Raw genomic sequence first — 27,135 nt, forward strand, 5'->3', positions numbered from 1 at the left:
CACAAGGTGTCACTGAACGTGGAGAATGCGATGAGATTGATCCAGTAATATGATAGTACAAAAATCACTGTGTGTGCACTGCAGTGTTATGGCTTCTGATGCAGCGTGGCTTCTCGGCAACTGCATCACATGGCTGGTTCTGTAGCGTGGCTTCTCGCCAACTGCATCACAGTGTGCTTGTGTTGGTCTCGCGGTCTCAACCTGTATTTTTTTGGGACATTTTGAAGGCTCATTTTTAGTTTGAACTAAATTAATAACAGTTACTAATTTAATAATTGAAATAAGCATTATTTTTTATTGTAAATAGGATTAAATTAAATTTTTAATAATTTTGATTTTGTTATTGTGAAAATTATAATTGTTTGATTAATATCATTTTTTATGATTTAATATTTTTAATTTGAATTAAATTTACGTGTTTTAATGTTTAAAAGTTCTATAAATATGAGCTTAATTAAAAATAAATACAGCAAACTTAATTAATTCGGTTTGTTTGGTAAAATAAATTAATATTTCAAAAAGAAAAAATATTGAAAAAAACAACAAAAAGAAAAAACGAAAGAGATTGAAAAAACAAAAAAAAGGAAAAAAATTAAAAAATTAAAAAAAGATCGAAAATAACAAAAAAAAAACAAAAAACACGAATAAAAGAGATCGAAAAAAACTAAAAAAAGGAGGAATTGAAAAAAACGAAAAAAAAAAGGAATAAAAGAGATCGAAAAAAACTAAAAAAAGGAGGAAAGAGATTGATGGATTGAATTTGATTTATAATAATAATAATTAATTATTGTTATTATTTATTAGATTTAGTGTCTGTATTATAAATTGATTTTTGAGAAAAGAGAAGAGAGATTCAATTATTATATTGGTTGTTATTTGTGTTCATCCTCTATATGAGCTGAAGCATCGCATTTCATAGCAATCCTAAAATTGATTATGGAGTCAGTTTCCCAATCTACAGGTCATGCTGTCTTCTTTCCATTCATGGCCAAAGGCCACACCATTCCTCTTCTTCACCTCATCCACCTCCTCCGCCGCCGCTTCCCCCACCTCTCCGTCACCCTCTTCACCACCGCCGCCAACCGTCCCTTCATCTCCCAGTCCCTCTTGGACTCCGACACCGATTCCATCTCCATCATCGACCTCTCTTTTCCCCAAAATGTCCCCGGCCTCCCCGCCGGAGTGGAATCCACCGACACCCTCCCTTCAACCTCCCTCTTACCTGACCTTTGGGCCGCCACAGAGCTGATGCAACCCGAATTCGAAAAACAGCTCCAATCCCTACCTCATCCGGTCAATTTCTTAATCTCCGACATGTTCCTCTGGTGGACTGTCGAGTCTGCTTCCAAATTCGGCATTCCCCGAATCAACTTCAGCGGTATGTCAAATTTCAGCCGCGCTATCGTATCCTCCATTAATCAGAACAAACTCTTCGATGGAATTAAGTCCTCCGACGAGATGATCACCGTCACCGATTTTCCATGGGTGAAATTTGCCCGTGATGATTTCGATGAAGATTTCTGGCACGCAGACCGTCGGACGTGTCTCCCCTTTCAATTGATAATGAAATCAATCCACGCAGCAACAAATAGCTACGGGTTGATTGTGAATAGCTTTTATGAGCTGGAGCCGACGTTCTGCAATTTTTCAAGTGACAGGGGAATGGAAATGACTTGGAATATTGGACCACTCTGTTTGGCCCAGACTTCCACTCAAAAACTTCAAACGCAGCAACCAAACAAAACCGGCACGTGGCTCGAATGGTTGGAGGCAAAACTGAGGCGAGGAGAGCCGGTGTTGTACGTGGCGTTCGGTTCACAGGCGGAGATTTCGAGTGAACAAATGAAGGAGATAGAGATTGGGTTGGAGGAATCTGGAGTTAGCTTTTTGTGGGCAAGAAAAGACAAGGAAATAGGAGATGGGTTTGAAGAGAGGGTGAAAGAGAGGGGGATTGTGGTGAGGGAATGGGTGGATCAATGGGAGGTGTTAAACCATGAGAGTGTTAAAGGGTTTTTGAGTCACTGTGGTTGGAACTCAGTGGTGGAGAGTTTGAGCTGTGGAGTGCCGGTTCTTGCTTTTCCATTAGTGGCGGATCAAGCTTTGAACGCGAGGATGGTGGTGGAGGAGTTGAGAGCGGGGATGAGGACCGTGGAGTGTGGAGGGTTGGTGAAGGGGTTTGTGAAAGGGAAGGGTTTACAGAGATTGGTGAGAGAGTTAGTGGAGGGAGAGAAGGGGAAGGAGGTGAGGAAGAGAGCAATGGAGATTTCAGAGATGGCGAAGAAAGCCATGGCGGAGAATGGGTCGTCGTGGAGGGATTTAGAACAACTGGTTCACAAGATGTGCAGCAACAAATTACCATTACCACAGACGGTTTTGGCAGCACCCAGTGGAGATGTAATAAATGATGTTCATTAAATATTTACCACCAACTATGCACTTCATTTGACTAAATGAAAATAAGAGGGCACGTGTTCCCTTTCACTCCATCATGGATCCGTCTCGGTCACAGATACAGACCCCCAAACTTTATGACATTGGATTGAAGTTTAAAAAAGATGCATTTCATAAATAATAAAAAAAACATTGTTAAGAGGGTCAAGTATTGGGATTACTTGTAAATCAAGCAATAGATGGGAGTGATTTATTATTTGGAAATGTGAACAGTGGGGGTATTTATCTAGATAACGATGATAATTGTCTTTTTCACATTTGCTTTTCCGGCGGGCACAAATATGGTCTTTTGATGTTGGTTGATGTTGGCGTGGCGGGCGGGTGCAAATATGGTCTTTTGACGCTGGCGCCGTGGGCGGGCGCAAATATGTTATTTTGACGCTGGCGCCGCGGGCGGGTGCAAATATGGTATTTTGACGCTGTCGCGACGGGCGGGCGAGCGCGAATATGATATTCTGACGCTGGCGCGAATATGGTCTTTTGGCGTGGCGGGCGGGCGGGCGTAAATATGGTCTTACAGTGTTATGGCATTAGCGGGCGCGAAGATGGTGTTATGGCATTGGCGGGCGCGAAGATGGTGTTATGGCGGTGGCGGACTCGAACAAAGTCTTTTGTCATGGAGTTAAGGTCTTTTGTCATGAAGTTGGCGGACTCGTCCTTTTGCCATGGAGTTGGCGGAAGCAAATATGATTTTTGGCATGGCTTTGGTCTTGGCGTTGGCAGACGCAAATATGATCTTTGGCATGGCGTTGGTTGGCGTTGGCGGACGCAAACATGGGCATGTAGTTGGCGGGGTATTGGTGGCGCAAATATGCTCTTGGTGTAAATGAGACCATGGTCAACAAAAAGATGTGATTATAGCAGCTAACATTATGTTTGCAACAGACCAAATTTCCACCACATTATCAATGTTTTGAAAGGTGTGATTATGGTGTTGAAACGTGTTATTATGGTGATAGCGAATCACAAGAGTGGATTGGAATGATCCTCCTAAATAGCTTATTATTTATTTGTTTGTACGCGTTTTTTTATTTCTTATTTAGATAGAGAAATCACTAATTGTGAGTACGGCAACTCAACTGACTCTTGCATGGGAATGAACAGGGTTAAGCGATCTATTGTATATGTGGGATGTAAAAATGCATCGGTAGGGGAGAGTTCCACCTTAGAGGGAAGCACCGGCGCGAACGGTGGTGGACAAAGTAGAAGTGAGGATGTCGCCTTGAGTGACATAAACATCGGTGAGAATTCAATGCCTCGAAAACCTAAGGGTTCCTTTACAAGGTTCGTCCACAGAAGGTGAGTGTGTTCCGCCTCAGAGGAAAGCACCTGCACGAATAGTGGTGGACGAAGAAGAAGCGAGAATATCGGCTTCAGTAATATAAACATTGGTGAGAATCCAATGCCTCAAAAATCGAAGAGTTCCTCCACAAGGTTTGTCCAGTAAGTCAGAGCCTAAAACATAGAGTGAATATTTCTATATTTTCTCTCGTTGGTCTCAATGGACAAAGAAAAGGTATATTGATGGTGGTCTCCTTCCCTTCAACATGGTGTATTGTTTTTTTTTTGGACATCTTTAGGCTGGACTTCTGGCTTGTATCTCATTTGTTGTGTTGAAATGAATTAAAATAATTGAAATATCATTTTTTTTAAACAATATTATATAATAGTCAAATAATTTATTAATAATTAAGATAAGCATTTAATTTTTTAAAATAAAAATATTATATAATAGTCAAATAATTTATTAATTATTTTTTTTATATTTTAAATAGGATTGAGTTACTTTATATTTTAAATCTTATTGAAATTTTTTATTTTATTTGTATTACTAAAATTTATTATTTTATTTGTATTGGGTATGAGTGAATATAAAATTTTTGATTTCGTTATCGTGTAAAGTGTTATTGATTAATATTTTGATTGGTATGATTTAACTTTTTTTTTTTTTTTTTTCTTCAATTTAATTTAAATTTCAACTGATTTTTTTAGAAGTTCTATCAATTAAAAATAAATATAGTAACTAAAATAAATATAATATTTGGCTGGTCTGGTAAAAAAAATTATGATAGAGGTAAAATAATTTATTATTATTTTGTAGGTTAAATTGTATTGTATTATATTATTAGTAAAAGACAATACAATACAGGAGATCGATGGATTGATTTGATTTCTAATAATATACTTAATTATTGTTATTATTTTAAGCGTATTTTTAATTGTAAAGACAATATGATCCACTCCTTTTTTTAATTGTCCTTTACAATGAGACAATATGATCACGTGGTATGTACCACCTATTTTTAAAATATATATATTCCTATCATTATCAAGATTATTATTTAAAATTTTTATTTAAATATATATATATATATATATATATATATATATATATATTCTTACCATTCTCAAGGTTATTATTTTAAATTTTTATTTTTAAAATATATATATATTTTTACTATTTTCAAGATTATTATTTTAAATTTTTATTTTTAAAATATATATAAATTCCTACTATTCTCAATATTGATGAGACAGCGTTAATAATGGTATTTGAAGCGGTAGGTAATAGTGATGGAAGACATAGCACCCGACGTTATTAAACTCGTTGTATTTTTGTTTTTATTCAGTGATAGAAGACATAGCACCCCATGTTATTAAATCGTTGTATTTTTATTTTTATTCTATTTACACCATCAAAAGAAATCTTCTAATTTTAAAAACAATGTGAACAAACCTATATTTAAAAAATAGAAAAAAAAAATCAATTACTAATACAAATTTTAACCTATAATTATTTAAGAAATAGAAAACAAAAAAACCAATTACTCATACAAGTTTCAAACATCAATTTTACTGAATAATTAAATAAAGTTTATCTTTTCACCAGAATAAATTTTTTTTACTGCAGTTGGGTCGATTAAAACTATAAACATTTTGCACATCAAATAAAATTAATATATTTATTAGTATTTTATTTTAAAGAATAATGTATTGTATTACATAAAAGAATAATGTATGTATTGTATTACATAAATTAGTATAATTTAAGATATATATAGTAGAGCAATTAGGTGGAGAGTAGTGTGTACATTCAACTATTTAAACTTTTATTTCAAATGAAGTAATGAATTTTATATAATTTTTTTTATTGATATTTTCCTAATTCAAAAATCACTTTTTTTTTTTTCAGAAAAAAATAAAATTAAAAAAAATTCAATTGATATTTGTCATTTATCCTTTATATGAACTGGTTTCATTTCATATCAAAAAGCCTGATTGATTATGGAGTCAGCTTTCCATGTTCTCTTCTTTCCATTCATGGCCAAAGGCCACACCCTTCCTCTTCTTCACCTCATCCACCTCCTCCGCCGCCGCTTCCCCCACCTCTCCGTCACCCTCTTCACCACCGCCGCCAACCGTCCCTTCATCTCCCAGTTTCTCCTGGACTCCGACACCGATTCCATCTCCATCATCAACCTCTCTTTTCCCCAAAATGTCCCCGGCCTCCCCGCCGGAGTGGAATCCACCGACACCCTCCCTTCAATCTCCCTCTTCCCTGACCTTTGGGCCGCCACAGAGCTGATGCAACCCGAATTCGAAAAACAGCTCCAATCCCTACCTCATCCGGTCACTTTCTTAATCTCCGACATGTTCCTCTGGTGGACTGTCGAGTCTGCTTCCAAATTCGGCATTCCCCGAATCAACTTCAGCGGTATGTCAAATTTCAACCGCGCTATCTTAGGATCCATATATCAAAACAAACTCTTTGATGGAGTTAAGTCCTCTGACGAGCTGATTACCGTCACCGATTTTCCATGGGTGAAATTTGTCCTCGATGACCTCGATGAAGTTTTCTGGCACGCAGACCGTCGGACGAGCCTCCACTTTCAAGTGATAACGAAGTCAGTCCACGCAGCAACAAATAGCTACGGATTGATCGTGAATAGCTTTTATGAGCTGGAGTCTATGTTCTGCGATTACATAAGAAACAGGGAAATGGGTATGATTTGGAATATTGGACCGCTTTGTTTGGCCCAGACTTCCACCCAAAAACTTCAAACGCAGCAACCAAACAAAACCGGCACGTGGCTCGAATGGTTGGACGCAAAACTGAGGCGAGGAGAGCCGGTGTTGTACGTGGCGTTCGGTTCACAGGCGGAGATTTCGAGTGAACAAACGAAGGAGATAGAGATTGGGTTGGAGGAATCTGGAGTTAGCTTTTTGTGGGCAAGAAAAGACAAGGAAATAGGAGATGGGTTTGAAGAGAGGGTGAAAGAGAGGGGGATTGTGGTGAGGGAATGGGTGGATCAATGGGAGGTGTTAAACCATGGGAGTGTTAAAGGGTTTTTGAGTCACTGTGGTTGGAACTCAGTGGTGGAGAGTTTGAGCTGTGGAGTGCCGGTTCTTGCTTTTCCGTTAATGGCGGATCAAGCCATGAACGCAAGGATGGTGGTGGATGAGTTGAGAGCGGGGATGAGGACAGCGGAGTGTGAAGGGTTGGTGAAGGGGTTTGTGAAAGGGAAGGGCTTACAGAGATTGGTGAGAGAGTTAATGGAGGGAGAGAAGGGGAAGGAGGTGAGGAAGAGAGCAATGGAGATTTCAGCAATGGCGAAGAAAGCCATGGCGGAGAATGGGTCGTCGTGGAGGGATTTAGAACAACTGGTTCAGGAGATGTGCAGCAACAAATTACCATTACCACATACGGTTTTGGCAGCACCCAGTGGAGATGGAATAAATAATGTTCATTAAATATTTCCCACCAACTATGTATTTCATTTGACTAAATGAAAATAATGGGGCACGTGTTCCCTTTCACTCCATCATGGATCCGTCTCGGCCACAGATACAGACCCCCCAAACTTTATGATATTGCATTAGAAAAAGATACCTTTCATAAGAAAAGAAAAATATTTGTTAAGTGGGTCAACTAACTATTGTACCATTCGTGGAAGTTTATGCAGAATTCTCAAATCTCAAATAAAAAAAGTTAGAAAGTTAGATAATTAAAAGTATCTTTTTAAGGGTAGAATAAATAATGTATTTTGTTTGAAGATTCTAAAGAAGGAATCAACCTCAATTAAGGTAGATAGTTTGTGCCTCTTCTATAGGCCTTTAAGGAAGTTCTATGGTCCCATGTATTGTATTGACTAATTAAGGAAATAATCATCAATTTATAAACCTGGAATAAAAGTCTACATTATTACGAGATATTCATGGGTTTGAGGCATTTTAGAGAAATAAAAAATAAAGTCATGAAAATTTTATGTTCAAAGTGGATGTACCATATACTATCGTAGAGACCCGTGATTACTATCAAGTACGAACAAGTGGCACTAAAGAAACAAATAGCACAAAGATTAAAATGAAAAAATTGAACTGAGATTCAAAGAGTAAAGCAGAGCAGACGCAATACAATTGCTTATACCGCAAGAAAACCATTCAATTCGTTTGTCTGCCTGCTTCGAAATCGCCAAACCTCAATTAAAGTCGATCCCTAATCTGAAACTTTGAAAATTGAGCAAATATTTTTCAAACATTATTTTAGCTTTGAATTTCAAGATAATGACACGCCAGACCAAACCAACCCAAAACCCATTTTTCTATAAGCTTGAACAAGAGATACTTCCGAGGAGGAGGAAGAAGAAGAAGAAAATTGAAGAAAAATGACATTTGCAGAACTATTTACCCGTGTTGGATCGATAATTGGAAGTTTGGTGTTCGTCTGGGCATTATTTCAGCAGTATTTCCCAGTTGAGCTTCGTGCCTGTTTCGAGAAATATTCTCATAGATTTGTCAGTTTCTTTTATCCCTTCGTTCAAATCACCTTCAATGAGTTCACCGGCGAAGGTTTCACCCGCAGTGAAGCCTACATCGCCATTCAAAATTACCTCTCCAGAAACTCCTCGTCGCAAGCCAAACGCCTCAAGGCTGATTCCATGAAGAACAACCAGTCTCTGGTGCTCACCATGGACGACCACGAAGAAATTGCAGAACAATACGAAGGGGTAAAGCTATGGTGGTCTTCAGGGAGAAATATTTCCAAGTCCCAGACGATTTCATTCCACCCAGCGACAGAGGATAAAAGGTTTTTTATGCTCACTTTCCATAGAAGGCACAGAGATTTCATCATCGGTCAGTATTTGAACCATGTACTCAAAGAGGGGAAGGCTATTAAGGTCAAGAACAGGCAACGGAAACTTTTCACGAACCAAGACGCCCAATGGAGCCACGTTGTGTTCGAACATCCAGCAACGTTCCGGACATTGGCGATGAAGCCAGAAAAGAAGAAGGAGATAATGGAAGACCTAATCGCGTTTAGCCAGGCGGAGGAATTTTACAAAGAAATCGGTAGGGCTTGGAAAAGGGGATATCTCCTGTACGGTCCACCAGGAACTGGAAAATCAACGATGATAGCGGCGATGGCGAATCTCTTAGGGTACGATATTTACGACCTGGAATTAACTTCCGTCAGAAACAACATCGAATTGAGACGATTACTAACCGAAATTTCAAGCAAAGCCGTGGTAGTAATCGAGGACATTGATTGTTCCCTCGATCTAACAGGCCAGAGAACGAACAAAAACGACAGAGGACGAACAGAGATAGACAAGGATCCAATGAAAAGAATGATCATGAAAGAAATGAACGATAAAAACCCTAGCGAGGTGACGCTTTCGGGGCTTTTGAACTTCATAGACGGACTCTGGTCGGCATGTGGAGGAGAACGACTGATCGTCTTCACAACAAACTACATCGAAAAACTTGATCCAGCGCTTATTCGGAAAGGGAGAATGGACAAGCATATAGAAATGTCGTTCTGCGGATTTGAAGCGTTCAAAGTACTGGCAAAGAATTACCTGAAAATTGAATCACATCCGCTGTTTCCGAAGATTGAGAAACTCATCGGCAAAACGAGAATAACTCCGGCGGATGTGGCGGAGCATTTGATGCCGAAGGCAGTTTCCGGTGACCCTAGAGATTGCCTGGAGAGTCTGATGGAAGCTCTAGAAGGGCTGAAAGAAGAAGAAGAAGAGAGAGTGAAAACAGAGCAAATACAGAAAATCGAGGAACAGAGTAAATATGCTAAAGAAGATTAGTTAAAATCTTTTGTGGGTAAAATAAGAATAAAGAGTAAATAAATATTATAATATCAGCTGATTATATGGATGTTTTAGAATTATTTTTAATAAACTTCTTATTACACATGCTAAACTCATATTCAAATATATATATTATTTAGTAGAAAATTCATATCCAAATTAATGCAAAGCACAATATTAAAATAATAAATATGTACTATATTTTTATTAAAAAAATGAAAAATAAAAATATTTTTCTGAATAATATTAAATGAGATATCTGACTTTTATTTTTGTAATAACTGTGAATCCTATGATGGAGAATTAAATCTTTGCAATTAATTTTTCAATTTAATTTAAAATCAAGTAAAAAATGGAAAGAATACTTTTAACTTCCAAAAATATATTTATATATTTATCATTACCGGTTTCAAAAAAATACTCATCAATTTACAAAAGTAACATTATAAAGTTTGGAAATAACTCCGATAATTTTCGTCCATGAACATAAAAATAAATTAAAATTTTTTATTAAAAATAAAAGAGTGATTATTTTTTATTAACAATATATATTTTTTTGAAATGTTTTAAATATTTTTTAAATAAAAGGTAAAAATTAGGGGTATTTTTGAAATTGGAAAGATGGTAGGTTAAAATATTAAATATTTGAATGCGGTAAAATTTTGGTTAGAAAATACGGAGTTTGAAACGGCTTCCGAGAAACAGCCCACTGGTTCTCATCTCTCATTCGTTGTCTTCACAGTTGAATTTTCGTAATAAATTCAAATCCATTTATTTATTTTATTTTTCTTTCCCTTCTCGTACACGGAAGAACCCTCGAGTTGAATCTTTTCTTCTTCCTTTCTCCCATTTGATTCCGGAGAAACGATTATGGATTCCCGACGGTTCCTCGCATTTTCTCTCTTCTTTCTGTCCGTCTCTACTGGCTTCGCTCGCTTGCCGGAAACGCACAAGAAATTGTACGATCCTTTTCGTGTTCTTCTCGCTCTTCGTTTTTTATTTCACGAATCTTCTGACCTATGGTTTTGGATTCAATGTTTTCGAATATCAGAAGTGGATCTGTGCTTGAATTGAAGAGGGATTCGCCACGGCTCATTTTCGATCCAACACGAGTCACTCAGCTCTCCTGGCAACCCAGGTATTCTGTCTTCCTCTCTTATGCGATCGAATGCGATGTTCATTTACTTTCTCAGAAGGAAAGCAAATCCTTCCTAACACTTTCAAACCTCAATTTCTCAGAAGGAAAGCAAATCCTTCATTTACTTTGTTTATATTCTTATGAAAAGTGCAAATCTACAGGGCATTTTTGTATAAGGGATTTTTAACTGATCAGGAATGTGATCATCTAATCGATCTGGTAAGTGACTTATGGAACGGTATGTTTGTTTTAATTTAGATTTTTCAATAATGTGGTAATTCTATGGGTTTGTTTGATTTTATTATTTTCGGGAATAGGCCAAGGATAAATTAGAGAAGTCAATGGTAGCAGATAATGAGTCTGGTAAGAGTGTAAGTAGTGAAGTACGAACGAGTTCTGGCATGTTCCTCCGGAAGGCCCAGGTGCGTCAGTTTATTTGAATCATCCTTTTTGTGTTGGGCTTTTTAGATTTATATTATTCTTTGCAAATTACAGCGCCTGGATCCTTATAATGTCTGGCTTTTTGTACTTATTTTTATTTTATCTTATGTGGAAGATTGATATCTATGTTATCTTATGTAAAAGATCGAGGTATCACGGCAGATCCTTGTAGAATTAGGTGAGAAGGATAACTGTAGATGTCAATATATGGAATTACGAATGTGTTATCCAGTATCTTGGTATCGATAAACATTCTAAGAAAAAAAAGTTCTTAGAAAACTGCGAACTTGTATAAATAATTTGACTGTGAGTAATATCTGTTTAAGACAGAGATATATGTCTGAATATAAATGACCCAATTTGTTTGCCTAATGGAGTCTAGTCGTTGCCCAAATGTAGTTTGACCTATGCCCTGTGTTGGGGGTGTTGTTTTGAGGAGAATTATCTGCATCCCTGCTCATTAACGCGTTGTCAGCAGTATCCTTTGTTTATATACCATGAGGAAGTATCCTTCTGCTTTCTCTCCTATCCATTCTGTTGGTGTTCGATGTTGAAGTTAATGACATTTTTCTTCCTTTGAAATGGGTGCATAATCTTGATATTTATTTGCCCCCACTTTTCCTCAAGTATGATTTAGTGGGGTGCGATCATGGACAGAACCTGCAAATCTCAATTTAGAAGAGTAGTAGGGTGACAATCTAGTGTTCGAGGACCTGGTTTCTGTTTGTCTTTATAGAACATGGTTTCCTTCGTGAATAAAACACAAGTAGAAGATATATTGAGGTTTCAAATCTATACACCTAGTGAAATGACCAGAAGAGCTATACCAAATTGTTATATTCTTAAATATAGAATGGTTGTTTTAATGCCTATGCACCGCTAGTTGGTTAGTTACGACCCATTACTAATTTTACCACCAAGATTAAAGAAACATGGATGACAAGTAAAGATTAAGTTGATTCTATTAGTGATAATATAGATTAATGATATTGAAAATGATGTTTCCAACAGTTAGTGAAGAAAGTTACTGTTAATTGATAGACTTGTTTTACATATCAACACTTTCATACTTTAATCATGGATCATGCTTGCAAATCGCCTTGAAGCTTAATTATAATGTATATACTTTATTTTGTGCTTTGAAGGATGAAATTGTTGCTGGCATTGAGGCCAGGATTTCTGCATGGACATTCCTTCCAGTAGGTATATTTGTTATATGCTCCTTGTCATTCATGTACTTTTTTGTCATTCAGATATAAAGCTATTACAATCACTTACCTTTCTTTCTTGAAACTCCGTTGTTAAAATCAGAAAATGGAGAGTCCATTCAAATTCTTCACTACGAAAATGGCCAAAAGTATGAACCACATTTTGATTTTTTTCACGACAAGGTGAATCAGGAGCTAGGTGGCCACCGAATAGCCACAGTCTTGATGTATCTATCCAATGTTGAAAAGGGTGGAGAAACCATCTTTCCAAATTCAGCGGTATGGCAGTGGCTCTGCCACTTCAATATGCCTTTGTTTTTCGAAAAAAACGGAATCATATTTTCTTTTTGTAGCTAACTGTGACAACGTTGTCTTCTGCAGTTTGAATCTCAAGAAAAGGATGACAGCTGGTCTGATTGTGCTCGAAAGGGTTATGCAGGTAGATATTTGTTATCGACTCATTTTTATGAGTATATATCACGAGTAATTAGTGTATTATGTTACATTTTCAATTTAGAAAAGGCCATGGATGGCCTATCTATCATTGCTAGACCTTTCCTGAAAGTATCTTTCTTGAACATGATCTTCCTTTCTGGTCTTTGAGAAAGGGTACTCGTGGCCGGCTATGTATCTTATGGGGAGCCAACTTGATTTGACCCTTTGTTATGACTGCATCATTGATTCGTCATTATAGCCTGTTTTTTAAAAAAAATTGCTCGTCCGATTAGTTTGAAATGTTAGCAGAAATTGTTGTTTCTCGACTTTTTCGTTGCTTCTATTTTTGTGGTCCTTGTATCTTAGCATCTGGGATTGATATTGTACGCCACTTATGGTTCTACAACATGCCTGTTCATTTGTAGTTAAAGCGCAGAAGGGTGATGCATTGCTGTTCTTCAGCCTCCATCTCGATGCAACAACAGATAAAAGAAGCTTGCACGGTAGTTGCCCTGTGATCGAGGGCGAGAAATGGTCTGCAACCAAGTGGATTCATGTGAGATCCTTCGATAAGGCAACTCGGATAAGTAGTCAGGACTGTGTGGATGAGAACAAAAATTGCCCATCATGGGCAAAAAGGGGTGAGTGCCAAAAGAACCCTACTTATATGGTGGGTTCTGAAGGTGCAGTAGGATACTGTAGGAAGAGTTGCAAAGCGTGTTAAACTTAACCTATAGGAATATGTCCACGTCTCTCTCTCTCTCTCTCTCTCACCCGTTTTGCAGAGCTGAGTGTTGATTCTCTGATGGTTATGTATATAACATCGGGCAGTAACTGGGTATACGATACAAGTGGATATTACATATCTTTGATTAAACCTTGTAGTAGCAATTAGCCAAGTGTTTCATTTGGTAATCCAGACTCTGATGGGAAAATTTTCTCTTGATGCTATTGGAACTTTACAAGTGATATATTTTTCGCGTCTTACATGAAATAACCTTTTAGGATTTTACAAACGATTCTTTTGTTTGACATTTTAAAAAATTTATAATTTTATTAGACATAAAATTGAAACAGGACATTTCTTCTTTTATTTATATTGGCGTCAGGATAGCTGGCCTTGGCCTTGACGAGGGCTTAGAACCTTTGTCAAATTGGGTTAGAGATTTCAAGTTTGAATCTACAAATGAGGACTTGAGGACTTGAGAATGTGAAATCAATTTCCTATTATAAATCTATGGTTAAGCTTTTAGGTAACAATTTATGGTTAAGCTTTTAGGCAAGAAATTGTTGCGATTATAAATTTATGGCTAAATTTTGAAAACTAAGTAATTTCTTTTTTTTAAAAAAAAAAAATTTTCTTTTTGATATTTGACTATGAATTTAAATTTAAGAAAGATAAAATTATGAAATAATTAAGATAAAACATCCTAATTTAAAAACATATATGAGTGATTAAACAACAATAATAATTTGAAAAATTATTCTTCGGGCACCATAGTTCTTTTAACTTAACAATGATAACTTTTACTTACATAAAAATATAAAAAAAATTATAAAATAGCATAATTTTATAGTGAGTGACAAGTACATTTTGAAAGTCAAAGGTTCAGATCTTCATACTTCACCTATATACAAATCAATAGTATAGTACACGTCCAACTCACTCAACAACCATTGCTTACCATTCTTACCAAATTCAGCGCACCGCCCCAAGCCAAGACTAATTAACCACAACCCAACAAAATATGTCACTAAAATGTCATTGTATTAGCGATCACTGATAACTGATATAACAAAATTTTACATTAACCTGTTTGTAAAATAATTTATAATATCTGAGCTAGATAAGCTATTTTGTTAAAAAGCCCCAAATTAATCTCCACATTGGATATTTTGATGAACAAACAGCATCTAAATCCATGATCAAAACTTGATGTTTGAGGATAGAATTTGCAGAACACAGTCAAAAAGCAAAAGGAGAAAAAGAATGCATTTATGTTTTTGGCAACTTGCTCGGAATTTCAGTTGCTATTGCTGTAACTTTTGACTTGAATTCTGTCGAGCAGTATTTATTCACCAAATTTGAATTCATCCAATTTGCCCACAGCTTCCAAATCTGTTGATCCACTAGAAATAAGGAATATGGTGCTTCGACCTTCCTTTTTATGGTATTCATCCAATCCGTATAGAGAAGAATTATCTATCCTTAAAGAATTACCAGGAACGAAAGAATAGTTGTACAAGATCTACAAAACAAATAGCAGAGTATTATACATTATATGCCAAAATGGGTTGCACACTACTGCGAACCCCGCTAATCTTCTATTTACTCAACGGCAATGCGGTTATTTCTGAGTTTTCATATCCAAAACCAACAAAGGGTTGATGCACTTAAATGCCTAATGACTGATAATTGGAGTAGTCGATTTCGTTTAGCCGAATGCAACATAACATGTGTTCCGGCAAGTCTTCTGCCTTGTTTCCCTGTTTGAATGTTAGAATACGACATTAACAAATATTTTAGGCAGCTAATAAGAAATCATATCCTTTCTTCAGAAAGTTACCTGAATTGTCAAGCCAAAATCCAAGATACATAGCTTCAGTCTATCGTTAAGACTTTCAAAACCTTTTCTTGAGATGTAGCTAAATCTGTGGATGTCCAAATCGATTTCCAAGTATTTCTCCCCCTGCAGGATTTGAAACAAGAATGTGATTCTGTAAAGAGTTATGAACGTATCTGACATGGGGACCAGTCATTGTTTGTTGGAAGACGGAACCTTTCCTAGAAAAAAAGTAGGATGAGAGAGATCCGGCGTAAAGAAAGACTAGAACTTAGTGCGGAATTCCTATTAAATTATATCATGACTGACCAATGAGAGGTGTCCGAAAGAAACTTTAGTTATTCCAATCAAAACCCAAAAGTAATATTGTTATTATTTAGATCCATATCTTTCTATTAAAAAAAAGACAACTTTCGCAGCCTATTCATACAAAATTTAAAACATTCCAAGTTCCAAAAGTTCAGGATTAGATTGGCGAAGATAAGCACCACCATATCCACTTTCCTTCCCAAGAAAAGATTAGATTATATTTTTTCTTTTAAGACTTACTTTTCTTCAAAGATAAGCACGGAAGACCTTAGTTTTCTTTTCCATCTAAAAGCTAATAATCTAGCATCAAGAAGGTATTGGCAGTTCAAGTTATATGCGACATACTTATATTGCCATGAGAGTTCATTGTTCGATTTAGTAATGACGCTAACCAATAAAGCTAAAAGGTGTCTATGGCACTAGCGCCAACTATGTAAAACAATCCCTTCCCCACCTTAACTCAAAACCTAGTTTTTCTTTTACCTGCTGTAGAAAGGAAAAAATGTAGCAGTAAGTCATACATTGCAGCACCAACCATGTACAAAACATTTTCATAAACAAGAGCAATGCTTACCAAGTAAAACTCATGTTGAGGTCGTGAGAGGACAGGTTTTTCATTATACGCATTCATAAGCTTTTTCTCAGCTGCACTCAAATGAAGGTCCTCCACATTTTCCACTCGGCCCATAATTTTCAATCTTTCCCTGAATGGTACAATGTTATCCATAGGGAAACCTCTAACCCTTTCGACTTCATCATTAATTAATTTCTGTTAAGGAAAAAAGACCAATACGTCACATAATTTCTTCAAAAATATTTTTCCAACACAAGATCATGAAGGTTGAATACACAAAATTTTCTCTGAAAAGATTTATAGGACAAGATCCAGGAAATATATCTGTATGTAAAAGAGAAAACTGCAGGCGTGCAGTTTGAGATAACTTACAGTAAAATGTTCTTGGAAAGAATTTGGAAGTTCCTTTGAATAACTCTCGGATAGCTTAAAGTACATAACCACACTCATTCCTTCACCGTCATTTTCTCCTTGAAAGATTGTAGCAGAGTACAGTGGTACCTGGAACCAATGAAATACATCCAATAACTAAATATAATCTCATCATGTCCAAGGAGTTTAACAAACAGAAACTAGCTACCAACACATATACATGATATGAGGATATAGCGACAGACTGAACATCTATAATTCTTAATAACTATCAGGTACTTGGTAAATGCCGAGGGAAATTTTCTAATGAAATACTCTCTAGCATGGAGGAGGTTTTCGGCCAAAACACCAAGCGAGGATAAGGAATAAAAAATATAGACACCTGAACATTTACTACAAGAATAGAAGGGACATCTCCAGCTGGATTTATGGCCGGAAGTTCCACAAAACGGGCAATATGATCAATCTTTCTCTGAGAGAAGAAGACATCAGCTCCAATGGGATAATAGGCAGCACAATTTTGAGCAAACTCTTTCTTCTTATCTCTGTAAAGAAAAAAAAAAAATAGTGGATTTGGTTATGAATTTAGATTCATGGGTAAGTTGACAACTATTAAACTAAAAATTACAAGATGGTGTGAATAAGTATGATTGAAGGTAACAAACATTACATAGAGTTGCAAACGAGAAAAAAACGAGAGCACAGAACAAAAAATAGCTACTGAACGAAGAATAATTAAATCAGAAGCAAGTGCATGATTGAAAGTAAACAAATACCCAAATACAATGCAAAAACGAAAAGGGAAAAAAAAAAAAACAAAGGAAAAGGAAAAGACAAGGAAATAGCTCCAACGTAATGGGCTCACCTAAAATAGTTCTTCCCTCGGACTTTAAAAACACTGGGGTCAATAGGTGACCAACAATTGGGCATTCTCTTCCCTACTGGACAGTGCGGAACTGAAGTGCCAGCAATTGGTTTTTGTAAAGGTGCCCTCGGTGAAACTGGCCCAAAAAATTAAGACAAGTTTTAAACAAGCTTCACCCAGTTTCAAATTTCACAATTGGTGCTTATACAATTAAACATTTGGGAATGCACAAGAAAAATTGAGAAATTAGAGGAAGCACTCACATATCATCGGATCATTGTGTCCTTCCTTTAACTTAAATGAAAGTTTTGAAGATGCTTTTCTCCTTAGATTTGGAGTTCCTTGGTTGATTTGTCTCCTTTTTTCAAGTGAGGGTCCAGCAGCAGCCAGATATGGCAAACAAGTATTTGGAAGAAGGCCGCAGTTATTCCAATCAGCCCCCTCACCCCCTTTACCATTTTCACCCTCTGTGGGAACTTCATCTACAAAAATGGGGGTCAAATCATTTCTGCAATCACTAGATCTCTTAGCAAGAATTGTCGCAGTAGTTTCATTATGTTCCTTATTGTTTCGATGCTTTGGAGATGAAACACTTAATCTTGATGCGAACTCAGAGCCATTTAAAGACAACACATCTGCATTTATTTACAATCACATTAGTGATTTCTTGAATAATTTGTTACAGCATGACAGCGGCTAGTTATAACAATGAATCCCCTCCTCAACTCCTCTCCCTCCACACACAAAAAGATAGAAATATCTATCGCATCTATAACGGTTCAGTAATCATCAAATTGATGTTGATGAAGAAAAATACGCAGACCTACCATCACGAACGCTATAAAACTCGTCATCGAATTCCGAATCAAGGACTGAAGTAGAATCAAACCACGCCGCATCGACACTTCCTCTAGCTAGATCAAATAACATGAAAACAAGAAAAATAATGCGAATCAATTAACTTCCCGAAAAAAGAAATTATTATTGTTATCACATAATGTAGCTAATACGTGGCAGACTTCTGAAGAACATGCACCAAATCTGATCGCCGGCCTTTAAAAGAATCCAAGATCAGAAAAGTAAAGGAAAAGACAAAGAAAATTTAAAAAAAAAAAGAAAAAAAAAAAAAGAAAGATTAGAGAAAAGGGAAAGTGCATGTAAAAACCTGCACATGTAGGAGTAGAATGAGGGCGACTAGGTGTAGAAAGCGAATCAAGCTTCAGAGAGGAAATTCGCCGCTTGATACTTCTTCTTCTCCGCCTCCGATTCCTCCTCCCCGACGGAACCAGTCTTCCTCGGACGCAACCCTTCGGCTTCGAGCCGCAGAGTCCCATTTTCCGGTGGTCGGGGGGTTCCTCCTCCCCGTCGCTGAGTTGAGATCCACAGATCGGACAGAGAAACTTGAGAGAATCGCAATGCAGGTGGTATGAGTTTCAGAGTTTAGTGTGGATTCGTAATCAGAAGCGGAGCTCAGCGATGGGGACGAATCGCACACGCAATCCAATCCAGCGCTTTACTCGTTCACAATTATTAGTAGTCACATTCACGGTTGCATTACTCTTCCTTGGGTCCCACATGGCCCGTCATCCGACGGTCCACATTTGCTCAAACCCTAAGTAAAATCTACGCCACGTGTCATCATATCCGCAGCGGGATTTGTTTGAACACGTGGTTTTTCATTTTCTTTTAACTGTTTATTTAATACTCTACTTCTAATTATAATCCTTTTCTATTAAAGTTTGAATGCTGCCTTGTCTTTTTCTAATAAAATTAGTTGACATAATTACTAATGAATTAAGGATTAATTAATTATAATCATAACCATAATCACGTTTGATTTACCTATTTTTGCTGAACATTTTTGTGATTAGTTTTGCGGCTCTCTTTTGGATTCTTCCCGCTCGAGGAACCAGTAGTAATGGCCCGGATTTAACTTGTTGGGCTGTCCCAAACTTCGAGCCCATATATTTGGGCCAGGCCCATTTCTTTTGAAAGATTCGATGGATATTTTCCCTCTTAATTGAACCAGTGGTAATGGCCCGGATTTAACATGTTGGGCTGTCCAAAACTTCGAGCCCATATATTTGGGCCAGGCCAATTTTTTAGAAAGATTCGATGGATATTTTCCCTCTTAATTGAACCAGTGGTAATGGCCCGGATTTAACATGTTGGGCTGTCCAAAACTTCGAGCCCATATATTTGGGCCAGGCCCATTTGTTTTAGAAAGATTCGATGGATATTTTCCCTCTTAATTGAACCAGTGGTAATGGCCCGGATTTAACTTGTTGGGCTGTCCAGAACTTCGAGCCCATGTTTTTGGGCCAGGCCCATTTGTTTTAGAAAGATTCGATGGATATTTTCCCTCTTAATTTTATGGAGCTATCCGAAGTTTAGCGCAGAGCTTCGTTGATGGCGGTTTCTTCGTTCCCGGTTCTTTCTTCATTAGGTGCCCGTTCTAACATCTCTGTTCTAGACCGAGATTGTAGCTTGTTTTCGCTGAATATTCCACTCGTCAATATCTGTTCTAGACTGAGCACTCATCCGTCGTCTTCTACTATCGTTTGCTCGTACAGTGAGTTCTTGTTGTGAATTGTTGTAGAAATGGAAGTACGATTTTGTTGTATCCTTTATTTTGCTGTAATTGAGCTTTCAATTGTATGTTGGTTTCAGAATCTGAGAATTCCGTTAGTGAGCGGAGGAAGAAGTTATTGGAGCAGTATGGACTTGATCCTGACGAGTTTTTGTCTGAACCTTCTGCTAATGTTGGTTCTCCCTCTCTCTCTGATGGTTGATCTCTTTCATTTCTTTTCGAGCATGAATATTTTGGAGATGAGTGACTGACATTGTATTATTATTTGCTGGTGGAATTGTGCAATTGCACTATATTGGCTTCGGAAATGAGTGTTTGCAATTTTCTTCTTTATAATCGTTAATTTTCCTTACAGCGAGCACGAGAAATGCGAAAATCGGGAAAAGACAAGCAGATTTCAGGCCAGGATCCTAAATTTCAACGGAAGACCCATAAGTTACTTAAGGTACGAGTTGTGTTCCTTTTTCCATTTTGTTTGGTGCTTTGTGCTGAGATAATTCAACTCAGTCTACCCTTAGAAGTGACAATCATTCCCTGGCCTAACTTGGCGCTAATTTTCACTTTATATCTTCCAAAGTTGGGAAGACATCCTTCAGAGGGGATATCTCTTTCTTCCATAGAGATTTCTCCTTCAAAATTTCGAAATGAAGTGAAAGGGGAGAGAAATGCTTTTGTAATTTGATATTTGAGGCCTTTTGGTATTATAACTTTTCGTACCAGGGTGGATATGAACAAATGCTCTATTTGGATTAAAGACATTCCTTCTTAACTATCAATTTACACAAATTGGAAATCTATAATATTAGTTTAAATCTGCAAGTTGATGGAATTTCATTTGGATTTATTCCAGTCACATCTACACCAAGTTAATCATTTTGAATAGGTCAATTTGTCACATTGAAAACTAAAATACTAATTTTAGTCTGAAAGAACATTACGTCCGTTGCTAAAATTTATCACGTTGATGATCCCCATGGATCCTCCATTGCCTACACAGCACGTGTACCACTGATGTATGGGTAGTACATACATAAGATTCCTTGTTTTTCTATCAAAAACAACTCAATCAATATGTTGGCTACCTCAGGTGCTTGGTGGAAGTGCTCGGAGAATGAAGCTAATCTCACCAATAGGCTTGGATGTACGACCAATGATGGAAGTTGTGAAAGGTGCAGCTTTTGATATCTTGCAGGTTGGAGTTGTATTTTAAATACTAGTTTCTTTCACGTTACCAGATCGTTCTGCTAACTTACCAAATTATTCAGAGTTCGTATATTTCTAGGTCAAGTTGCTTGGGTAAGTTGCTGCTAGCCATCGACACAAAGAAAAGATCTAATGTAATTTGATAATGCAGGCTGCTGGTGGCTGTCCAGCATCTTTAAGGCCTGGTCGTTGGTTAGACTTGTATAGTGGTACCGGATCAGTTGGTATTGAAGCTATGAGCCGTGGATGTTCTGAGGTACCAGATAAATTGAGAATTTACTTTGGGATAACGTTTTCTAATTTTTAGAAATAACTAACTGATAAAGCCAGCTTTTCGAACTATGTTCAGATAGGGATTGGCTTGATAGACAAAACTATCAATGTCATAATATTCATTTCTCTACATCTCTCTTTTCTTCTCCTTCAACTTCCAGGTGCATTTTGTTGAGATGGATCCATGGGTTGTCTCTGACGTTTTAAGGCCGAATCTGGAATCTACTGGGTTTTTTGATGATTCAGTCATTCACACAATTCCAGTTGAGAATTTTATAGAACGAGCTGAGCAGCTTATTGGTATCTCATCTAAACTTTAGCTTTCTCCTTGTTTGTTTCATCCTAAGAAGTGTGGACACAAACATGGACATGGGGGTACGTTGTTTCTAACAAACTTAGGGTTAGTTTGGGATTGTTGTAGCTTTTAAAATAATTGTCGGCAATTGGGAGACAAAATCAAGTGTAACATGAAGTAATTTAGTGTTTGTTAAATATCAATTTTAAACATGATAAAACAAATTAGGTGCTTAGTAAACTAAGATTAAATTGTTTTGATTTAGATATAATGATTGAATTAGACGTATATTCTATATATTGATATTTTATAAGTTAAATTACATACATAGTGTTGGCTTACCAATTTAGTTTTTGAACTTTTAAATTTTTTCAAATTTACGTGCTACTCGACACAAAATTGAAAGTTTAGGGTTCCATTAGACATAAAATTAAACTTTATATTTAATAGATCAACTAAATTTTTTTAAAAAAAATTGAATTTGTTAGAGCCCTATTAGATACAAAATTGGAAATTTATGGACGGATTAGAATGTTCAAAGACCACCTAACTATAACCAATTAAATATCTAACTCATTATAAGTTAATTATATTAATTCTTATGATATAAATGGTGAGTTATTTTATTTAATTTAAATTATTTGATTAAACTTTTATGCTTCTTATGTTTATCATGTTAACATTATTTTAATTCGTGACATATTTAATATATTAAAAGGGAGATTAAGGGAGAGTAAAGGAGAATTGTATTTGAGAACATAATTGTTACTCTTGTTTAAGTGCCTGGCAAGTTTTTGATATGTCTAAAGTCGGAAAGTGAAGTATTCAATACATCAGTCATACGACACATATGTATTCTAGTTAAAGCCCTCATGCTTCGTAGTTTTATCTGATGAGAATGCTAAACATGCAATAATTTTAGTGTTTTTTCCTTTAAACCTGGTGTGTCTGATTAGACGGCAACAATAACTCGCCCGGAGGGGGAGAGGGGTGGGAGGGGATATTCATCTCGACAATTGAACTAAATTCAAAGTTTGAAGGGGATCAGTTTTATTTGATTTCAAAATATTTATATACAAAAATAAATGGTTGATTACAAATGGTTGACAGCTTCTATATACATAAGAGTTGTACCTGAATAGTCTTCTTTACAGCACTCTAATATGCAAATAAAACCGTGATTGAGGCTTAGAATGCACTATTGCAGGAGATACCATCCACGTACCGCTCTCAAAATGTGCAGCACCTAAATAATCAGTAAAATTAAACAAAATTTCTCCTTTTTTTTATTCGAAGAATAAATGGTACTGGAACCAATTTCTTATGGTATAGTTCATTTGAATGTATAAGCTTCTATAATTTATGATTTCAAAACTACCCAATCATTGATTACATTAGTCTTGTCTAGGTAATGATAGACCATTTGATTACATTAGTGTTACCCCACCGTACATACAAGTTGATTATGGGGTAGTCATGGAGCAACTATCAAAGTCAGCCTTAGTTGGAGAAGATACCTTCATCGTAAGTTGTATTTTCTTGTTCCTATTTAAGATATTTATTTACATATGGTTTACCTTCCTTTCTCTCACAAATCTTTGTGATAGGTTGTTGAATATCCATTGAAGACTGACATGCTGGATTCGTGTGGATGCCTTATTCAGGTAATTTAATCGTGCAGGTATTAACATTCTTAATGTTATGAATGAATAAAATCGTTAAATAGGATAAAATTGTATTTCAGCTGAAATCTGTTCACATAAATATAAAATATCTCTAGCCTGAGGGTAAGTGAGAAACTATGGGTATGGATCCTGGGAGATTATATTGTTTGTGATTGGGTGTCAAGTACAGTCTGTAACCAACGCCAAGGGTAATTTCTCAACAAGACACTTGAAAAGTATATATACAAGAACAGATCAAGGGTACGATATCTTACAAATTTCTGCTGTTGCTTTCGCTGTATTTTATGATGTCTGGACATGGGATCTGCATTTGATGAGAATTATTTAGGTTTTTACTCTTAATGTCTTTCTCTTTTGAGTTACAAATATAATTGTATCTAATTGCAGATTACTAAGCGACGGTTTGGTCGGACAGTCTTGGCGATTTATGGACCCAAGTGGGCTGAGAAGGAAAAAAGAAAAAAATAAGTTTACTTTATGAAGTTGCTAAAACTGCCGAGTGAGATCAGCCGGTGACATTGTTCTTGCTAACAGCCTAAACTCAAAGTGGTCGGAAAGCAACTTAGAAGAGCTGCATGCTTTTTCATCAAAAAACTTAGAAGAGCTGCATGCGTTAAAGTATTTCCTTCGTTCCATTTTGTTGGTAACTAGGAACTGAAGTATCCAGATGTTGGTACTACTTTTCTTGATTCTATTGGCCTCTTGCAAGTACAGGGTTCACGATATGTGTAATCTACAGCCACCTGCGCATTGTCCAGCTCTAGAATTTATATCCAAGCTTCATGATGTGCTTAAAGAAAGGAAGGCAGAGAATGTACCGCTATTTTGGGGTCTAAATTGATGAGTGACCTTGAGCAGTTGCCAAGTATACTTTACCACAGTAAGCGGAAGTATAACATGTAGTAGATTGTATTGGAACCTAAATATCTATTGCCGTCGACTTCTTTGGTTGATTCCAGCATATAAGTGCCAGTATGCCTATTCAGAATCATGAATTTTATGGACTTGTTGATCTCCAAGTTTACCCTTGTCATTCTTGTGCTACTTTATCTATTCCAAACTTCTGTTTTACTCAACCTATAGGAATCTTATCATATCTAATTTGATTTTGCAAAAGTTCTTAGGTTTTCTTTGCCTTTGCATAGCAAGGAAAATTGGAATCCTACACGTGGGGTTGATTTTTAAGTCTCCACTGTTGGTCAATAGGCGCAGGACATATCTATTTGGCTCTTGCAGGTTGCAGTTTAACAGAAAAGCCATGCTGAGTGAAACGGACATCATGGAGAAGTACAACCTTATGAAGGCAAAGAATTTGAAGGGGTGGTGGGTAAACTATGCCTGATATTTCACGTATGATATGATAGAGGAAAGACATTGGGAATTGATGTAGGAAGCTGTTGGGATCGACAAATCCTTCTCAACCTGCTTATTTTGGACAGAATTCTAACTGTGAATGTTCTTGTCATAACTTAATCGGTTCGAAATATGTGTACATGAATGCATATATAACACTCAATATGCCATGCCTAGAGAAAGAAGATACTTGAGAACATGCCAGGACTCTATTCATTTATAGGCCTCGAGTTTTCATTTGCTGTTAGTTTTGCTCTTCATTTTTTGGGATCCAATTACAGTTTTGTCTGTAATTTCTTTTATCATATTTTCTTCTTTTCTGTTTGCCACATGCTAGTGAATTTTTTCCAGGACCCTTTTGATGGATTCTGTGGATTGCAAAGCTCTAATCTTCATCCGTGAACGTGGCAAAGAGTCCTAACCAAGGGCCCCGTTCTCACATGATTAGAGTAATCAGAAACCTTAATCAGACACGCGGAGCTGCTTTACTCATGAAATTACAAGGGAAATGGTTCTTATGGGCATGAATTTACTTTGGTGCCTAGCTGATACTAGCTTCTCAGTCGAACGGCTTTGATTTTGCCTTAATTATTGCTTTGAGCCAGGGACTGTATCCATCAAGCTTATTTCATATTGTGTACAGTAGGCTTTGGACAGCACCACATGTAAACAAATTGTATTCTTCCTATTACATTGTTCTCTGATAGCAATGGTTTCCTTGGAATGATTTTTATCTTCATCATTTTTGTGGGTGCTGATGAAGTGCCAGACATCCAAAATCGACTGCCTCGATTTCCTTCAGGTTAGCAATCATTTCTCTGATAATTATACAGCATTTTTTGGACTAATTGGGATTAGCACCTTAGCTTCTTCATAGTCTAGTTGTGAAGATTTGGCTATGCCTCGTTTTTTTACAAGCATATTGTTAACTGTTAAGTGCTCATCAGAGTTTATGAGATATTAGGGCCCCCATTTCCCCTTTTGTAGCTATAGGAAAATGTAGAAGCTAAGGCAATGGAAGAGGAGCTGTTGGACACATTATTCCACAATATAAAGTGACATGAACAGCTACTTTTCCGCGTTTAAATCAGATTCCTTCTCTCTCTTCCCACGCGAACACAAAGTACAGTTTTACAGATACAGTCTATAAATACAAACAAAACAGCCTTACAACCCGCCAAGACCTCAGCCAACCCAATTAGCTTTCCATTTCTCTTCTTTCCTCTTTCTTAGTTCATAGCTATCCCTCTTCCCTTCCATACCCTGAAATGTCTGATTTTAGTCATTTCTGTGTTTCTGTTCTGAATGGATGATGATCTTGTTGGTCGGTTGGAAGCTGTTGTGAGATAAGGAAAAGGATTTAGGTGTGATGGTGAGTAACTGTAGGTTCTTAAAGTCTCTGTTTGGAGCTTTTCTCTTTCTTGGTGTCATCTGGTTTTCTTTTATTGGAGTGATTGATAATGCTAGCCCAGCATCCAGAAGAGCGACAGACGTGCAGTGGAAGATGATTGGAAGAGGGAAGCATGTCTTTCATTGGCATTCTGATTTTTATTCTGTCAGCAAGAGAAGAGTACCAAATGGACCTGATCCAATCCATAACAGGTACACAATTCTACTTGATCTAACTCACTATAACAACAGATATGTTTTGCTTATTTTCCTTTTCTTCTGGTCTTTGCAAGTATTGTCTTGTACCATTCCTTGTCCCTTTTCCTGTCTTTTAATCTTTTGTCTACTTAAATTTGGTGGGTTTTACGATTTTCTGTACAATTCTACAAAGAAATGCCTCGACTTTTTTAGAACAAGTCCGAGTCGCTGTTAATGTTCCATTTCTGGTATCATCTTGAGGACAGAAGTTTGACCATAGAATTGTCCCTAAAGAAAAGGCAAATTAACGCGTTTGAAGTTGACTGCCCAACTTCAATTAGAGGAAAGATAAATGGACTGAGTTTTATTTCTATTAGTAAATTTATGAACTGTTACTCCATTGCTTTAATCACTTCCAATTGTCTTTATGAGTTTCCTTCTGTACTGCAAATTGTATAGCACGGAACAGAATTTGGTCATTTGAAAGTAGTGTATTGCTCTGCCTCTAAGCAGTTTGCTCGCATTCTTTTCCTTCTTACTTTCTTTATTTGGCTGTAGCAATTTTAGTTGGTAAAAGAAATGCAGGAAACTATTTCAATTGAGATCTGTTGAAGTTGATGATAGACACTTTTTCTTTCAAAATAAAAAAGAACAAAAGTTCTTTTTTTTTTTTTTTTTTTTTTTTTTTT

General features: G+C 36.6%; 5 protein-coding genes and 1 long non-coding RNA gene across 11 annotated transcripts in view; 5 read left to right on the forward strand and 1 right to left on the reverse strand.

Annotated features, from left to right (window-relative positions):
- The first annotated feature begins 863 nt into the window (after window positions 1-863).
- Window positions 864-2,489, forward strand: LOC111444764 (UDP-glycosyltransferase 90A1-like). Its single transcript, XM_023082799.1, has one exon. It carries the CDS (start codon window positions 937-939, stop codon window positions 2,413-2,415), a length of 1,479 nt encoding a protein of 492 aa, XP_022938567.1. The 5' UTR covers window positions 864-936; the 3' UTR covers window positions 2,416-2,489.
- Window positions 2,490-5,710: 3,221 nt separating this feature from the next.
- On the forward strand, window positions 5,711-7,274 carry LOC111444766 (UDP-glycosyltransferase 90A1-like). Its single transcript, XM_023082804.1, has one exon. It carries the CDS (start codon window positions 5,737-5,739, stop codon window positions 7,201-7,203), a length of 1,467 nt encoding a protein of 488 aa, XP_022938572.1. The 5' UTR covers window positions 5,711-5,736; the 3' UTR covers window positions 7,204-7,274.
- Window positions 7,275-7,816: 542 nt separating this feature from the next.
- LOC111444763 (putative rRNA methyltransferase YlbH) lies at window positions 7,817-24,607 on the forward strand. 3 transcript variants are annotated; one of them, XM_023082795.1, is made up of 12 exons: window positions 7,817-8,981; window positions 11,031-11,036; window positions 16,709-16,717; window positions 19,855-20,032; window positions 20,131-20,222; window positions 20,406-20,495; window positions 21,138-21,242; window positions 21,405-21,509; window positions 21,688-21,826; window positions 23,230-23,345; window positions 23,429-23,485; window positions 23,894-24,607. In XM_023082795.1, exons 1-12 carry the CDS (start codon window positions 8,118-8,120, stop codon window positions 23,972-23,974), a joined length of 1,842 nt encoding a protein of 613 aa, XP_022938563.1. In that variant the 5' UTR covers window positions 7,817-8,117; the 3' UTR covers window positions 23,975-24,607. The 3 variants fall into 3 exon arrangements, with proteins under 3 accessions (XP_022938563.1, XP_022938564.1, XP_022938566.1); XM_023082796.1 differs by having other exon boundaries at window positions 19,864-20,032; XM_023082798.1 differs by lacking the exons at window positions 7,817-8,981; window positions 11,031-11,036; window positions 16,709-16,717 and adding exons at window positions 11,812-11,818; window positions 16,918-16,927 and having other exon boundaries at window positions 19,862-20,032.
- Window positions 10,360-13,746, forward strand: LOC111444767 (probable prolyl 4-hydroxylase 7). The gene is made up of 8 exons (XM_023082805.1): window positions 10,360-10,513; window positions 10,606-10,692; window positions 10,854-10,911; window positions 11,010-11,114; window positions 12,279-12,336; window positions 12,445-12,620; window positions 12,723-12,780; window positions 13,202-13,746. Exons 1-8 carry the CDS (start codon window positions 10,425-10,427, stop codon window positions 13,498-13,500), a joined length of 930 nt encoding a protein of 309 aa, XP_022938573.1. The 5' UTR covers window positions 10,360-10,424; the 3' UTR covers window positions 13,501-13,746.
- Window positions 14,914-18,979, reverse strand: LOC111444765 (protein ENHANCED DISEASE RESISTANCE 2-like). 4 transcript variants are annotated; one of them, XM_023082801.1, is made up of 9 exons: window positions 18,626-18,977; window positions 18,288-18,374; window positions 17,724-17,942; window positions 17,461-17,596; window positions 16,978-17,140; window positions 16,596-16,724; window positions 16,224-16,418; window positions 15,344-15,466; window positions 14,914-15,263 (listed from the first exon to the last, which is right to left on the reverse strand). In XM_023082801.1, exons 1-9 carry the CDS (start codon window positions 18,792-18,794, stop codon window positions 15,171-15,173), a joined length of 1,314 nt encoding a protein of 437 aa, XP_022938569.1. In that variant the 5' UTR covers window positions 18,795-18,977; the 3' UTR covers window positions 14,914-15,170. The 4 variants fall into 4 exon arrangements, with proteins under 4 accessions (XP_022938569.1, XP_022938568.1, XP_022938571.1 ...); XM_023082800.1 differs by having other exon boundaries at window positions 17,724-18,095; XM_023082803.1 differs by lacking the exon at window positions 18,288-18,374.
- Window positions 24,608-25,691: 1,084 nt separating the features above from the next.
- The window catches only part of LOC111444769, a 2,609-nt gene continuing 1,165 nt past the window's right edge, over window positions 25,692-27,135 (forward strand). The window contains exon 1 of the long non-coding RNA XR_002710738.1: window positions 25,692-26,461. This is a non-coding gene — a long non-coding RNA (uncharacterized LOC111444769). The remainder of the gene's footprint in view (window positions 26,462-27,135) is intronic.

The sequence above is a fragment of the Cucurbita moschata genome, unplaced genomic scaffold (assembly GCF_002738365.1).
Source record: "Cucurbita moschata cultivar Rifu unplaced genomic scaffold, Cmos_1.0 Cmo_Scf00007, whole genome shotgun sequence".
Lineage (NCBI taxonomy): Eukaryota > Viridiplantae > Streptophyta > Magnoliopsida > Cucurbitales > Cucurbitaceae > Cucurbita > Cucurbita moschata.

Coding starts and splice junctions, on each gene's coding strand:
- LOC111444764 (XM_023082799.1), top strand. CDS start 937: ATGGAGTCAGTTTCCCAATCTACAGGTCATGCTGTCTTCTTTCCATTC.
- LOC111444766 (XM_023082804.1), top strand. CDS start 5,737: ATGGAGTCAGCTTTCCATGTTCTCTTCTTTCCATTCATGGCCAAAGGC.
- LOC111444763 (XM_023082795.1), top strand. CDS start 8,118: ATGACATTTGCAGAACTATTTACCCGTGTTGGATCGATAATTGGAAGT. Junction 20,033..20,130: donor TACTATCGTTTGCTCGTACA/GTGAGTTCTTGT, acceptor TGTTGGTTTCAG/AATCTGAGAATTCCGTTAGT. Junction 23,486..23,893: donor CGTGTGGATGCCTTATTCAG/GTAATTTAATCG, acceptor ATCTAATTGCAG/ATTACTAAGCGACGGTTTGG.
- LOC111444767 (XM_023082805.1), top strand. CDS start 10,425: ATGGATTCCCGACGGTTCCTCGCATTTTCTCTCTTCTTTCTGTCCGTC. Junction 10,912..11,009: donor GTGATCATCTAATCGATCTG/GTAAGTGACTTA, acceptor TTTCGGGAATAG/GCCAAGGATAAATTAGAGAA. Junction 12,781..13,201: donor TGCTCGAAAGGGTTATGCAG/GTAGATATTTGT, acceptor GTTCATTTGTAG/TTAAAGCGCAGAAGGGTGAT.
- LOC111444765 (XM_023082800.1), bottom strand. CDS start 18,794: ATGGGACTCTGCGGCTCGAAGCCGAAGGGTTGCGTCCGAGGAAGACTG. Junction 16,419..16,595: donor CTTTCCAAGAACATTTTACT/GTAAGTTATCTC, acceptor TTTCCTTAACAG/AAATTAATTAATGATGAAGT. Junction 15,467..16,223: donor CTCAACATGAGTTTTACTTG/GTAAGCATTGCT, acceptor CAAATCCTGCAG/GGGGAGAAATACTTGGAAAT.